The sequence below is a fragment of the Lissotriton helveticus genome, chromosome 12 (genome assembly GCF_964261635.1).
Source record: "Lissotriton helveticus chromosome 12, aLisHel1.1, whole genome shotgun sequence".
NCBI lineage: Eukaryota > Metazoa > Chordata > Amphibia > Caudata > Salamandridae > Lissotriton > Lissotriton helveticus.
The window spans coordinates 819,516,946-819,532,119 of NC_136073.1; the positions used below are offsets into that span (position 1 = coordinate 819,516,946).

Sequence of the window (15,174 nt, forward strand, 5' to 3'; positions counted from 1 at the left end):
AAAATAGAGCAATAATAGCTTTATTATTTACAATGCCAATAGTTTTATCTTTCGCAAATGTGACACCTATTGTAACACAATATGTGTTGTGAGGGTGAGTGAGGGTGAGGGGTTGAGGGTGAGGGGTTGAGGGTGAGGGGTTGAGGGTGAGTGAGGGTGAGGGGTTGAGGGTGAGGCGTTGAGGGTGAGTGAGGGTGAGGGGGTGAGGGTGAGTGAGGGTGAGGGGGTGAGGGGTTGAGGGTGAGTGAGGGTGAGGGGGTGAGGGGTTGAGGGTGAGTGAGGGTGAGGTGTTGAGGGTGAGGGGTTGAGGGTGAGTGAGGGTGAGGTGTTGAGGGTGAGTGAGGGTGAGGGTGAGTGAGGGTGAGGTGTTGAGGGTGAGTGAGGGTGAGTGAGGGTGAGGGGTTGAGGGTGGGTGAGGGTGAGGATGAATGAGGGTGAGGCTGAGGGGTTGAGGGTGAGTGAGGTTGAGGGTGAGTGAGGGTGAGGGGTTGAGGGTGAGTGAGGGTGAGGGGTTGAGGGTGAGTGAGGGTGAGTGTGGGTGAGGGTGAGTGTGGGTGAGGGTGAGTGTGGGTGAGGGTGAGTGTGGGTGAGGGTGAGTGTGGGTGAGGGTGAGGGTGAGGGTGGGTGAGGGTGAGGGTGGGTGTGGGTGAGGGTGAGGGTGGGTGAGGGTGAGTGAGGGTGAGTGAGGGTGGGTGAGGGTGAGTGAGGGTGAGTGAGGGTGAGGGGTTGAGGGTGAGTGAGGGTGAGTGAGGTTGAGTGAGGTTGAGGGTGAGTGAGGGTGAGGGGTTGAGGGTGAGTGAGGGTGAGTGAGGGTGAGTGAGGGGTTGAGGGTGAAGGGTTGAGGGTGTGAGGGTGAGGGGTTGAGGGTGAGTGAGGGTGAGGGTGAGGGGTTGAGGGTGGGTGAGGGTGAGGGGTTGAGGGTGAGTGAGGGTGAGGGTGAGGGGTTGAGTGTGAGTGAGGGTGAGGGTGAGGGGTTGAGGGTGAGTGAGGGTGAGGGGTTGAGGGTGAGTGAGGGTGAGTGAGGGTGAGTGAGGTTGAGTGAGGTTGAGGGTGAGTGAGGGTGAGGGGTTGAGGGTGAGTGAGGGTGAGTGAGAGTGAGGGTGAGTGAGGGTGGAGGGTGAAGGGTTGAGGGTGTGAGGGTGAAGGGTTGAGGGTGAGGGGTTGAGGGTGAGTGAGGGTGAGTGAGGGTGAGGGTGAGGGGTTGAGGGTGAGTGAGCGTGAGGGTGAGGGGTTGAGGGTGAGTGAGGGTGAGGGTGAGGGGTTGAGGGTGAGGGGTTGAGGGTGAGTGAGGGTGAGTGAGGGTGAGTGAGGGTGAGTGAGGGTGAGTGAGGGTGAGTGAGGGTGAGTGAGGGTGAGTGAGGGTGAGTGAGGGTGAGTGAGGGTGAGTGAGGGTGAGTGAGGGTGAGTGAGGGTGAGTGAGGGTGAGTGAGGGTAGGTGAGGGTAGGTGAGGGTAGGTGAGGGTAGGTGAGGGGTTGAGGGTGAGTGAGGGTGAGTGAGGGTGAGTGAGGGTGAGGCTGAGGGGTGAGGGTGAGTGAGGGTGAGTGAGAGTGAGGGTGAGTGAGAGTGAGGGTGAGTGAGAGTGAGGGTGAGTGAGAGTGAGTGAGGGTGAGGGGTTGAGGGTGAGTGAGGGTGAGGGGTTGAGGGTGAGTGAGGGTGAGTGAGAGTGAGGGTGAGTGAGAGTGAGGGTGAGTGAGAGTGAGTGAGGGTGAGGGGTTGAGGGTGAGTGAGGGTGAGGGGTTGAGGGTGAGTGAGGGTGAGGGGTTGAGGGTGAGTGAGGGTGAGGGGTTGAGGGTGAGTGAGGGTGAGGGGTTGAGGGTGAGTGAGGGTGAGGGTAGGTGAGGGGTTGAGGGTGAGTGAGGGTGAGGGTGAGAGGGTGAGGCTGAGGGGTTGAGGGTGAGTGAGGGTGAAGGGTTGAGGGTGAGTGAGGGTGAGGGGTTGAGGGTGAGTGAGGGTGAGGGGTTGAGGGTGAGTGAGGGTGAGGGGTGGGGGGTGAGTGAGGGTGAGTGAGAGTGAGGGTGAGTGAGAGTGAGGGTGAGTGAGAGTGAGGGTGAGAGGGGTTGAGGGTGAAGGGTTGAGGGTGAGTGAGGGTGAGGGTGAGTGAGGGTGAGGGTGAGGAGTTGAGGGTGAGTGAGGGTGAGGCGTTGAGGGTGAGTGAGGGTGAGGGTGAGTGTGGGTGAGTGAGGGTGAGTGAGGGTGAGTGAGGGTGAGGCTGAGGGGTTGAGGGTGAGTGAGGGTGAGTGAGGGTGAGGGGTTGAGGGTGCGTGAGGGTGAGGGGTTGAGGGTGAGTGAGGGTGAGGGTAGGTGAGGGGTTGAGGGTGAGTGAGGGTGAGTGAGGGTGAGGCTGAGGGGTTGAGGGTGAGTGAGGGTGAAGGGTTGAGGGTGAGTGAGGGTGAGGGGTTGAGGGTGAGTGAGGGTGAGGGTGAGGGGTTGAGGGTGAGTGAGGGTGAGTGTGGGTGAGGGTGAGTGAGGGTGAGTGAGGGTGAGTGAGGGTGAGGGGTTGAGGGTGAGTGAGGGTGAGGGGGTGGGTGAGGGTGAATGAGGGTGAGGCTGAAGGGTTGAGGGTGAGTGAGGGTGAGTGAGAGTGAGGGTGAGTGAGGGCTTGAGGGTGAAGGGTTGAGGGTGGGTGAGGGTGAGGGGTAGAGGGTGAGTGAGGTGTTGAGGGTGAGTGAGGGTGAGTGTGGGTGAGGGTGAGTGAGGGTGAGTGAGGGTGAGTGAGGGTGAGTGAGGGTGAGTGAGGGTGAGGGTGAGGGGTTGAGGGTGAGGGGTTGAGGGTGAGGGGTTGAGGGTGAGGGGTTGAGGGTGAGGGGTTGAGGGTGAGGGGTTGAGGGTGAGGGGTTGAGGGTGAGGGTGAGTGAGAGTGAGGGTGAGTGAGTGTGAGGGGTTGAGGGTGGGTGAGGGTGAGTGAGGGTGAGGCTGAGGTGTTGAGGGTGAGTGAGGGTGAGGGTGAGTGAGGGGTTGAGGGGGTGAGGGTGAGGGTGAGGGGTTGAGGGTGAGTGAGGGTGAGGCGTAGAGGGTGAGTGTGGGTGTGAGTGAGTGAGGGTGAGGGGTTGAGGGTGAGTGAGGGTGAGGTGTTGAGGGTGAGTGAGGGTGAGGGGTTGAGGGTGAGTGAGGGTGAGTGAGGGTGAGGGTGAGTGAGGGTGAGGGGTTGAGGGTGAGTGAGGGTGAGGGTAGGTGAGGGGTTGAGGGTGAGTGAGGGTGAGGGTGAGTGAGGGTGAGGGTGAGTGAGGGTGAGGCTGAGGGGTTGAGGGTGAGTGAGGGTGAGTGAGAGTGAGGGTGAGTGAGGGGTTGAGGGTGAAGGGTTGAGGGTGAGTGAGGGTGAGGGGTTGAGGGTGAGTGAGGGTGAGGGTGAGGCGTTGAGGGTGAGTGAGGGTGAGGGTGAGGCGTTGAGGGTGAGTGAGGGTGTGGGTGAGGGTGAGTGAGGGTGGGTGAGGGTGAGTGAGGGTGAGTGAGGGTGAGTGAGGGTGAGTGAGGGTGAGTGAGGGTGAGTGAGGGTGAGTGAGGGTGAGTGAGGGTGAGGGAGGGTGAGTGAGGGTGAGTGAGGGTGAGTGAGGGTGAGTGAGGGTGAGTGAGGGTGAGTGAGGGTGAGGTGTTGAGGGTGGGTGAGGGGTTGAGGGTGAGTGAGGGTGAGGGTGAGTGAGGGTGGGGGTTTGAGGGTGAGTGAGGGTGAGGGTGAGTGAGGGTGAGGGGTTGAGGGTGAGTGAGGGTGAGGGTGATTGAGGGTGAGGGTGGGTGAGGGTGATTGAGGGTGAGGGGTTGAGGGTGAGTGAGGGTGAGGGTGAGTGAGGGTGGGTGAGGGTGTGAGGCTTATTGAGAATGTGTGTGGGTGTGTGAGGATGTGTGAGAGTGTGTGAGGGCGGGTGTGTGTGAGGGTGGGGGTGTGTGAGGGTGGGGGCGTGTGAGGGTGTGTGGTTGAGGTCATGAGGGTGAATGAGGGTGTGTGAGGGTGTGAGGGTGAGTGAGGATGTGTGAGGTTGAGGGTGTGAAGGTGTGTGAGTGAGGGTGGTGGTGGGTGAGGGTGTGTGTGTGAGGGTTAGTGAGGGTGAGTGTGTTGTAAGGGTGGGGGGGTGAGGGTGGGTGTGAGTGAGGGTGTGTGAGGGTGAGGGTGTGTGAGGGTGTTTGTGTGTTGTGTATTTGTGTGATTGTGGTGTGTGTGCTTGTGTGACTGTCCCATAATTATATTAACGTATTTAAGTTATAGCGTTCTAGTTTTTATTTGGAATCCCGTACTATTTTGATTGACGTCCGTGTCAGCCAATGAGATTTCAAAATCCTCTCACGTTGCGTAACAATTTACTCGCGTCTAATTGGAAATCCCCATATTGTTGAAAGCGGGTCCCGTGTAAGGAGTGTTGGCTTCGTTGTCTGTTCCGTGCATCGTTCGACAGGTAAGTTGTTATTTGTTGTTTGTTTTGTGTGTGTATGGTGTTATGAATTATTCGATTTGTTGTTTCCTATTAGTTTTATTGGCATAGTAGTGTCTTTGTTTTGCAACGAAGGATGTTTATTTTGAATTGTCGGCTCTTTATGTATGTAATGCATTGTATCCTATTGTTCAGATCTAATTTTTAAAATGGTTGTTTTTGGTTAGTAGTTGTGTTAATAATTAGAGAAGTTTTTTTTTGTGTGTAATTGTGTAGTATGTTGTATATCTGCGTGAATAATTTATATTGTTTCATCTTTTCCTTTATGTTATTTCAGTTATTATTAAATGTATGTTTGTATAGCTTTTTATTTTGATGTGTATGTAAATTTCGTGCTGTGGTTTGTGATACTTCCTCTTCTTTAATAATTAATGCAATGTCTCCGCTTTGTGTTACGATGTATTTTTAAAGCAATATTGTCTTGTTATATATGCTTTCTCCATGTTGCTATCAGAATTTTGACTTATGTCCACATTACTGTAGAGTAGGGAAACATTTTTTTGGGTATATTGGATGTAATTTCGTGTGAATAAATGCTCGTGTTATATGCGTACGGCTTTTTGTGTAACTCTTGACAATTGTGTTTAATCCGTCCCATTCCCCGGGTGAATAATGCTTATTTATTCCCCCAATAAAAAATAGGCTGTTTCACATTTGTGTTTGTACATCCTCGTCCTCGCTTCCTGCCAGATATTTCTTCGTTGTTTTGTTGGTGTTCTATTGTCCGAATAATTTTTGTTTTGTGACCTGAAGCCTGATAAACATCATTGCATGCTGTAGCTCACATTTGTTTTGTGAAGCTAAGAGACCTATGTAATGTTTATTGATGCTGTTAGCGCTGAATCCAAGTTGCGTAATATGTTTCTTATATTTGATGTAATTCCGTGTGAATAACTGCTATTGTTATATGCGTACGGCTTTTTGTGTAACTCTTGACCATTGTGTTTAATCCGTCCCATTCCCCGGATGAATAGTGCTTGTTTATTGCCCCAATCAAAAGTTGGCTGTTTCACTTTTGTGTTTGTACATCCTCGTCCTCGCTTCCTGCCACATATTTTTTTTTGTTTTGTTGGTGTAATATTGTACGAATGATTTTTGCTTTTTGGCCTGAAGCCTGATCAACATCCTTGCATGCTGTAGCTCACTTTTGGGAAGTATATTTTGTGTGTAACGTATCTGATGCACTACTCCGTAGACCCCCTTTTTTTTCCGTCCTAAAAGTTGTTTATGTCTATGAAAATGGCATAACATTCATCAATTTGCAGAGGGGGCGACTGAAGCAGAGGGGGCGACTGAAGCAGAGGGGGCGACTGAAGCAGAGGGGGCGACTGAAGCAGAGGGGGCGACTGAAGCAGAGGGGGCGACTGAAGCAGAGGGGGCGACTGAAGCAGAGGGGGCGACTGAAGCAGAGGGGGCGACTGAAGCAGAGTGGGTGACTGAAGCAGAGTTTGTTCAATTAGCCATTAGAAATGTAAATTACTTTACTGTGTTAAGGTTTTATATTTTAATGGATGCATTTCTTTAACTTATTAAAATAAAAATTTGATAAGTAAACACACTTGAGCTTCATATTGTTTCGAAATTTACCCCCATGGATTTTCAAAATCTGAAATAATTATGTCGACACATGGTATTCATCCATCTCCAAGATGCCCTCTGAATTAAATAAATTTCAAGAACAAGAAAATAATTGACACGTCATCAACCCTAAATTAAACACTTGTATAGTTTCACTACCAACTATAAAGCTCTTAATATGTTTAGAACAGATAGGGACACACATTGCTATATTTTTTATTCTTTGGTTTGGGCCTGGCATAATGATGGGTTGTTTGACTTTGGAAAGATAACATGTCGGAGGACGTCTCCACACAAAGAGTATAGTGCAGGCACACAATATAGACCCCATCAGATTTGGAACCACATGGCTTACTGCTTAAATCAAGGTCAATCATTGATCTGCTGTTGGTTGTTGGGTTGTGAGTGAGCCTATTAAAGACCATATTTTGCAGGTGCTTGAAGGAAGAAGAGGTTGTTGTTGGAGGCGGTGAAAGGGTAAACACATGTTGTTTTAGTACGAGTATAATAGTTTGATGAAGCAGAGGGAGCTGAAAGCCACCAGCATCCAATCCGAACCTGTCCATACAGCCTTCCACTTATCCTTCCATTCAGCTCTATCTTTCTGAATACCTACCGTACCACCTGCGTGTCTGTCTGTCTGTCTATCTATCTATATATATGTATATATTTATTTATCTGTCTGTCCATCCTATGTGAAGTGGCTCATCGAATTATAGCTGGCATGTTTACTCTATTGCAACAGATTGAAACCTAACATCTTTAAATGCTGATTTAACACGTCAGCTGCACTTGCTGCTTAATCATCCTTGGCAGCGTTTCATTGCCTCTGAAATACCCATTCAGCAGACATCATTGCTTAATTGCTGTATAAAGACATTATCTGACATCAACGTACTGTTCCGGGACTGGATCTTCGAGTGATGAATTACTAAATTAATAGCTGTGTTCCTACTTCAAGTGAAGCTACAATGCTCAGCGATTATCCACACATGTAGTGTGAATGTTCATCAATATACATGGAGAAAATTATATTAGCAGGGAAATTGACTTTTAGAAAATGCAATAGGTCTCGCAATAGAAGAGTTTGACATTTTTCGTTTTGCAAATGGATGAGTGGCGTTGCGTGGATGAGTGGCGTTGCGTGGATGAGTGGCGTTGCGTGGATGAGTGGCGTTGCGTGGATGAGTGGCGTTGCGTGGGTGAGTGGCGCTGCGTGGGTGAGTGGCGCTGCGTGGGTGAGTGGCGCTGCGTGGGTGAGTGGCGCTGCGTGGGTGAGTGGCGTTGCGTGGGTGAGTGGCGTTGCGTGGGTGAGTGGCGTTGCGTGGGTGAGTGGCGTTGCGTGGGTGAGTGGCGTTGCGTGGGTGAGTGGCGTTGCGTGGGTGAGTGGCGTTGCGTGGGTGAGTGGCGTTGCGTGGGTGAGTGGCGTTGCGTGGGTGAGTGGCGTTGCGTGACAGTATCATGAGAAGACATGCACTTTTGGGAAGTATATTTTGTGTGTAACGTATCTGATGCACTACTCCGTAGACCCCCTTTTTTTTTCCGTCCTAAAAGTTGTTTATGTCTATGAAAATGGCATAACATTCATCAATTTGCAGAGTGGGCGACTGAAGCAGAGTGGGCGACTGAAGCAGAGTGGGCGACTGAAGCAGAGTGGGCGACTGAAGCAGAGTGGGCGACTGAAGCAGAGTGGGCGACTGAAGCAGAGTGGGCGAATATATATGTCTGATGCTTGTGGATGTCTGATGCTTGCATGTCTGCTGGGGTGACAGCGTCAGTATAAGTCAAGCTCTAAGTTGGTGTGTGTCAGAACTGGTTGCCTCGGGGAAAAATACAAGTTCTCCCTGTAAATAAAGAAAGAGGAGGTGAGAAAGGAGGGTCCGGCTTGGAGCTGGGAACGAGGCTGAAAGGGAGGGGAGAATGCATAGAGCGCATTCCAATGAAGTCTGTTGCGAGGCGTGGGGGCAGCCTTTGATGTGCGAGAGAGCTGCCGTGAAAGAAGTAAACAGCAGGCATGTAATTAGGGGGGAGGAGAAGTCGCGCTGGGGTGAATACCTGAGGCCAAGCTGCCCGCGGGAGGGAGGCTGATGGCTGTGATGTGGACGCGCGTCGTGAACTAGCCTCTTGTTGCCTGTGGGAGGGAAGACGGAGGGAAGGCAGCGAAGGGGAGGGGGGATGAATGCGACACGGCGGGCAGGGGAGGGGGCGGAGCGGGGAGAGCGGCATGAGGGTGTGAAAGCAGCAGGGGCCTGGAGTGCGGCTAAGGGAACTGAAGAAATGCGACACGGCAGGCAGGGGAGGGGGCGGAGCGGGGGTGTGGGAGGAGTGCGGCTGAGGGAAAATACATGCAAACAGGCGGCTGGGGGCATGTGCACGCGCTTTTAAGCTCAATGCACATGCGCATTAAGCTTGAATTTCACGGGCACTGCAAGGAATCGCCACGATTCCTTGCAAGTTGGTTAAAGACTGTTTAAGCCCCTATAGTCTCGCAAGCTCGATGCGCATGCGCATCGACAGGCGAGACCTAAAAATCTGTTTTCTGGAGCATTGGGCAAGAGGAACTACACTTCTGTAGGACACAGGCTAGGAACAGGCCACAAGATGAGAGAAACCATAGAGTTCGGCCCCAACGATGCCCGACAACAGAGTTGTGAAGAGAATGTTGTGACTGATAGTTTCAAAGGCTGCAGAGACTTCGAGGAGGATGGAGCAGATTGTAGTAGCTAGAGGTTGCCTAGTTGGGCACATGACTGCTTGATCTCTCAGTGGAAGGTAGAAAAGGGGACTGGTGGAAGGATAGGGACAGGGGAGAGTCAGGAGGAGAAATGTGTAGGTATTTGCTATAACTATGGAGAGTACACACAAATAAGGGTGGAGGAAGAGCTTTTGTATGCAGTACATTAGCAAGGCATGTCTCCCACATTCAAGTGTGCAAAAGGATCCCCATTATCCAAATATTCTGGTGATACAGGGTTTTGGGTAGAGACAGGCAAATGCCTGGCTGTTAAATCCTAGAACATAATTTGCTTGACTGTCTGGCTAGTTGCCTACAATGGCTTGCCTATCTTGCAAATACGGACACTACGTCCTTGCCCAGGTTTGCTTCCCCAGCATGCTTCTGTTACCCACCAACCATGCAGTGATAGCTTTCCTCATTCACAACGTTGGCTTCCCTACCTTGCCAGCATAGTGATGGACGATGAAGCCTTTGTTCCAGCTGTTGAAGTGCTCATGCGTGCCAATGGCCATCTGAAGCTTCTGCAGAAGGGTCTGGTCCGCACCTTCTCCCTTGGCATGCATGGTGGCACACACATCATCCAAGATACTCATCACACCAGGGGGGCTCTGCAAAACAAAAACAGCAAAGGAGCAGTCTGGGTTACACGCCTCATTTCTGTTAATGTAAATGGCAAACCACAAGAGTGCGGCTCGAAGATCGTATCACCAACCAGCACCAGGGCTGTGTGGCGAGCGGCTGTGAATGCAAAGAGCCCCATCTGCGTGAAACAGCTGACACTACACAGTCCAGTAACTTAAACAGGAGATGTTTACTGAGTATTACTACATTCGAAGATAAAGATAGTCTTCTTAGTGCAGAAGTACTAAACTCACCACTTTATTCTCAATAAGGTCGCACACGATTTTGTTGTTGAAATATTCAATGGGGGTCCATCTGATACCCTCATGCACGTACTCTTCCTAAAAGAAAAATTAAACGCATGATTCCTTCTAGAGATGTTTGTGGTGCCACTGTTTCTACAGATACTTATGCAGTGGACAACAGATGAGAAGAAGCATTGGGCCCATCTAGACTCAAGCCATGTACCTCCTTGCTCAATGGCATTCGGGTCCAACTGTCTTCATCCTTCCCTTGGCCTTGACATTATTACTATTACAGTTCAACAAATGTGGATTCATGTCTTGCATTACCTTTAAGGTCCTGTGGTAAGGTGCATTGCTTTAATCATAGAGCTTTAACTGGGCAGACCATCTTTAGCATTATTTCGAACGAGCGGCTCGGCTTCCCACATGTTTTGCAATATTTCTTTGCCCCACACACAAGCTGCTTTAAGTTACGGACATGCTCCTTCCTGGGATTATTTCTATCTTGTGGACTCTCCGGAAGCGCATGGGCCTTGCAACACATTGAGAGACTGACATTTGACACCCCTTTTCAACGTTTTAGAGCCAGGTTCCGCTGAAATGTGAAGTCTGCATTGAGCCCAATCAAGAGACCAATGGGAAATATTTTATTTCCAGATAAGAAACCCTGCATGCCATAATCATAATAGGAGTGTGGCTTTGATAAGTTAAGTTTGTGAAAGGAAAGCACAATAAAAGGTATATATCCTGAAACCTTGATTGTGGTGGTCTATGATAAACCTTAGGAACTCCTCCCCAAACAGGTAAAATGTACACCACAGCAGATGTCGCTGCTGCAATGCCCTCCTCACCTGCTCTGCTTTCAGTGTTAGCTCAATGAAGATCTGCTGAAGTTTCTCGTTCACAAAATTAATACAGAACTGCTCAAACCCGTTTTTCTATAGGAAACAAAAGAAGCGGGTTAGAGGTCAGATTCACAGCACTCTGTATCTAATATAGTAGGGAATCTTTAAAATGCAAACCAGTAAACATCTTTTTTCACTCTTTCACTCCATGTTTCTTGTATATCCACCACCTTTCGTTTCGTCTGTTCCACTGTTCTCTCTCCGTCATTTACTTACTTAACCCTCTCTTACACTCATATGTCGTCTTAGACTGTTTATTCCTTTTCACGTCGCATTGCTTTTTCTCAGAGCTTCACTTTAATTCCTTCTCTCCCAACAGACATCTATTCTGCAGGTCATTATATCCTTATTTCTTTATCTGACTTTGTTTTCCAAATCTCCTTTTTCACCTTCTCCCTTTCTTGTTCCCTATACATGTTTATGTTCCTCACCCTCATTAACTCCTTTTTCTGCTTTACTATTCTATTTCCATTTCCGCAATGCTTTTCTCCCCTTCTTTCTCTCATCTATCAGCTGGCTAAATTATTCTCTTTCCAACTTCGCCTCTCTTGCCCACTCAGTTTTCTCTGGATGTCTACCCTCCTTCTTTCATCAGCTAGTTCTTCCTTCTTTTTCTCTCACCATTTCCCTAGTCTTTAAATCTGTTGCTGCCACAGCCCAATGGGCATATGTGGACATGGCATTGGCAGGCAGTGGAAACTCTGAAGTTTGGGGACATTGACGCCCAGTTAGTGTGTTGGCCTAGTCAATATCTTCCATTTCGTAAGGCACTGAAAGCCACATTATTTCATATGTAGCCAATACCCAAATAAATATAATATATCCATTAACCTTGGAAGGATCAACCAGCCCTGCAGAATTAGTACCCTTAAGTTGCACCAACACCTCCGCTGTATCTGCAATTAAATTGTTGGCTAAAAGTAGTTGCCATACCTGGAAGATCTCGAAGCCATAAATGTCCAGGACGCCAATGTTGTACTCCTCCAGGTCCTTCTGGATGGCTTTATTTATGGCCTGGAAAGAATGAGTGTGCAGGACAGGATTGAAAGAGAAGCTATGCAATATTAGGGGAAAGGGAAGAGCAGGCGTGAATCGCATTACAGAATATCTAGATCACAGAAGCTTCCCAGACAACAGCAGGCAAAAACTTAATAGACTTTTAGAAAAACGGCCACTCATCTAAGAGCTAGGGCGTTTCTGAAAATCAGGTAGGGCTTGAAATGTGGTATGAACTCCTCTTCTCTTGCAGATGTCTTGCCTTTTAATACACATGTTGCACACAAAGCTTTCTTTAGATCTGCTACTTCCCTCTTTGTGTGCAAGTATGTTCTTCAGAGAAACTTCAATTTGCATATACCAAAATAAAACACCCAGAAGAAAATGCATTTATGCATTTCTTCAACACATTGAGTAAATCACTATTAACCACAGCATTGTTGCAACTGACCTGAAAGTATCTAATCTAGCACCAGACAGCCCTGATGAAACAGCTACAATCTAACCAAACAAGTGTAATGAACATGTGCTGCTGTGTAACTCACATCAACCAGGAAGTCAAACAGCCGGGTGTAGAGGGCCTTGGCAAGGGCATCTCGCGTAAAGCTGGCCTGCTCTGCATTAAGTGTAACGTCGATCACCTCCGATTTTCCTCCCCATTTGCTGTCCATCTTCCGACTAGTCAGTTTCTCACGCAGGCCCTCCTGGTTGATCCCCAACAGGTAGGCTGGAAAGGCCAGAACTGCCAAAAAACAGAATAAGGCTAGTCACGCTCTACACTACACTGTGAAGCTTATGTATATATGATGCTACTATTGAAGGCCAGTTCTGGATCTGATTAGTCCTGTGAATGCAATATAGGAGGAATGAAGTATGGATTTATGGATACAGAACTCAGAGAGAAATGCAGGACAGGATCCATGGATGCTTTAATACTTCGGTTTGGTCATAGATTATTGTCATACTTATTGTCACCTGGTACCATGAGCGGTGGACTAGGCTGAATACCCTTTTTGTCTTTACTTGTAACTTTTTTTTTTGTAATGTTGACGCAAACGTAATAAAAATGTGTTTAAAAAAAAATCAGCCTCTTTAGAATTAAATTGTCAGGTTTGTAGTGCTCCCAAACTGTCAAATGACCATAATGCACTTTTATTTTAAAGTAAGCAAACTTATTTTAGTGCTGTACAAAAACTCTTAATGCCATAGGGTAATGTGCACAGACTGTTTACCCCAAAGACTATGGAAGGTGAAGTATCCTCTTAAAATCGTCTCTTGAGAAAAGTGGTACCAAAACATAATGTCAGAAAAACATAGCATTGCGAGGATTGTGAAATCAAAGATTATTGCACCACTTACCTCTGTATGCTGTGTCAGGAACTAAACACAGCTAATCTGGGGACAGGAAGTAAACAGAACATAGAATACTGTACCACAGGTAACTTTGCTCCTAAAATGGTGGGCTGGAAAATAGATCCAGAATGGTGTGCATTACAGAGACTAAATTTGCCTCCCAGAAATAAGTTCCAGGTCGATAATTAACCTATGACCATGGATAGTTAAGCTGTGCACCTCCATGAAGAAGGATTAAAGAATCCTATCTACACCAGAAGGACACATTCCTACAGAATGCTCTTTGTTGGATAGAAAATTGTTCACACCATGATATACCTGGAGAAAGACCGGTAAGAAAAGGCTATACAAGGTGGACTATAATAAGCCTACAGAATGTTATGCATATATGAAAAATACTCAGCATTCTACGCTACATATTAGAGAGCTAACACAACGTGGCATTCAAAGGAAAATTGACCAATGTACATAGCATTTATGGATATTACCATAGAAGAAACACTCCTAGGAGATTGCTGCAACCACAGCAAGTGTCTTCCTTGTAAGAGCAAAGAACAATTGCAGCCTCCTTGACATCCACAATGCTGATCTGAACATCTTAAAAGTTCTCGGTTTAGCCAGAGGGTTGGTGGACAATGAATCTCCATAGGGGTGCGCCAGGGACAGCAAGGAGGGATTTTTCCTTCTCACTGACAGTGAAGACATAATAGGGTTACAAAAAAGGTTATGGGAGGTTGTCTTAATTTGTGGTGAAAAAACTGCTTTTGGGGGTTGCCAGGACTGTTTTGTTGGGAAGGAGGGATATTGCATTGCATTTCATACATGCAATCTTGGGGGAGTTTTAGGGCGGGGGAATGGGTGATAGAGGCCTGGTGACTGGCCACTGCTTCAGTTGCACTTCATCTCCTCACCAACACCGCTGCTCACACGTGTAGATGGGCCTCTACCAAGATGCTTTAGTCATAAACATAAGCCGGTTTAATGCCTCTTTTGCAGATGTGCATCTGACATCTCAATGGAGCAAAATGCAACCTCCAGTGTCAGTGAGTGTTTATAGTCTAGTCTGAAACAGTTCTACCCTTCCGGCACTTCATTTAAAAATGTCTGCCCTTACGGATTCAGGCACAACATATATATATATATATATATATATATATATCTGGTCGGCTGCGCATGTTCCTAGAAACTCTGACTGTAGCTAGCACACCTCTGGTTCTCAAATGAGAATGTACATGTTGTGGTCTAGTCCACCAAAATCTTTAAAAGCTACTTTTTAGATCTGGCTTGACAGTGCATCTGTCTGCAAGAGGCACTTTACCAGTTCCTTAAAATACACCTAGAGTGGGCTTCAGCTCCACTCGGTGGAGTATTACTCTCACACTCATGCTAGTGGCTGTTTGTTATATCACTTAGCCTCCTATGGAGTGCATGCATTACAATGTATGAGGAACTATTTTAAAACTGAGCAATGCACTTTAAATCCATCCCACATTCTCTACTCATCCATCCACTGTATACAGAAAGAAAGCCTTTTTCAATTTCTTTTACTGCAGTAGGCTTTTTGTAAAACTCGAGTATGGGATATTATCAACCAACCACATTCACTAAAACCACCGTTAGTAGTACGATGAGCATTATGACCAATACCATCAGCACCATCAATAACATTAATTACCACAAGCATCAACACCACCACCTTCATTACCATCACCTCTATTGCCACCATTACCATCAACACTTGTACCACCAACCATTATCAACACCTTTACAACCACCACAACATTTGTGTTGTCTGTTTACATGTTTTATCACAGGAATGTCAGACCTATTGACTTTGCCAATGCTTGTCCATTATGAATGTGACTCGGAGAGACAGGCTAAGCTTATTGTGCATATGCACCATGTAAAAGGGTGGTGTAAGCATCAAAATATAGGTATCCTGCCCAACTGCAACCTTCATGTCAAGCACAGGCCGAACTTTGCAAATCAACATCTTCGAGCGAACAGCCATTTATCAACGCTTCGGGTCCACATTATGCAATCAGCCTGCACTCAACTTGGTAGGAAATGGCATCCCTCACCCCATTGGCACATATTGCTCACTTCCAGCCCTGTTCCCTGGTTGACCGTATATACTCACAGTCTTCGCTCTCCACCACAGCGTAGTTTCCAGTCTCCTTGAACGTGATGTTCCCAAGGTGCAGGATTCCAGCCACAATCTGCAGAACTGAGGTTTGATCTTCTGTGGACAGACCCACCACCTGCATGGCAGCCTGAAAAACATAAGAGAAAGGAGCCTTCTCAGAAACAGAGGGTG

At 48.0% G+C, this 15,174-nt stretch overlaps 1 protein-coding gene across 1 annotated transcript in view; it reads right to left on the reverse strand.

Annotated features, from left to right (window-relative positions):
* The window catches only part of LOC144799119 (unconventional myosin-Ie-like), a 232,423-nt gene that overhangs the window by 78,538 nt on the left and 138,711 nt on the right, over nucleotides 1-15,174 (reverse strand). Inside the window, exons 9-14 of the mRNA XM_078670315.1 lie at nucleotides 14,998-15,130; nucleotides 12,050-12,246; nucleotides 11,442-11,522; nucleotides 10,455-10,541; nucleotides 9,613-9,699; nucleotides 9,178-9,345 (exon numbers count right to left, since the gene is read on the reverse strand). Coding sequence (XP_078526441.1) covers nucleotides 9,178-9,345; nucleotides 9,613-9,699; nucleotides 10,455-10,541; nucleotides 11,442-11,522; nucleotides 12,050-12,246; nucleotides 14,998-15,130 — 753 coding nt within the window. The remainder of the gene's footprint in view (nucleotides 1-9,177; nucleotides 9,346-9,612; nucleotides 9,700-10,454; nucleotides 10,542-11,441; nucleotides 11,523-12,049; nucleotides 12,247-14,997; nucleotides 15,131-15,174) is intronic.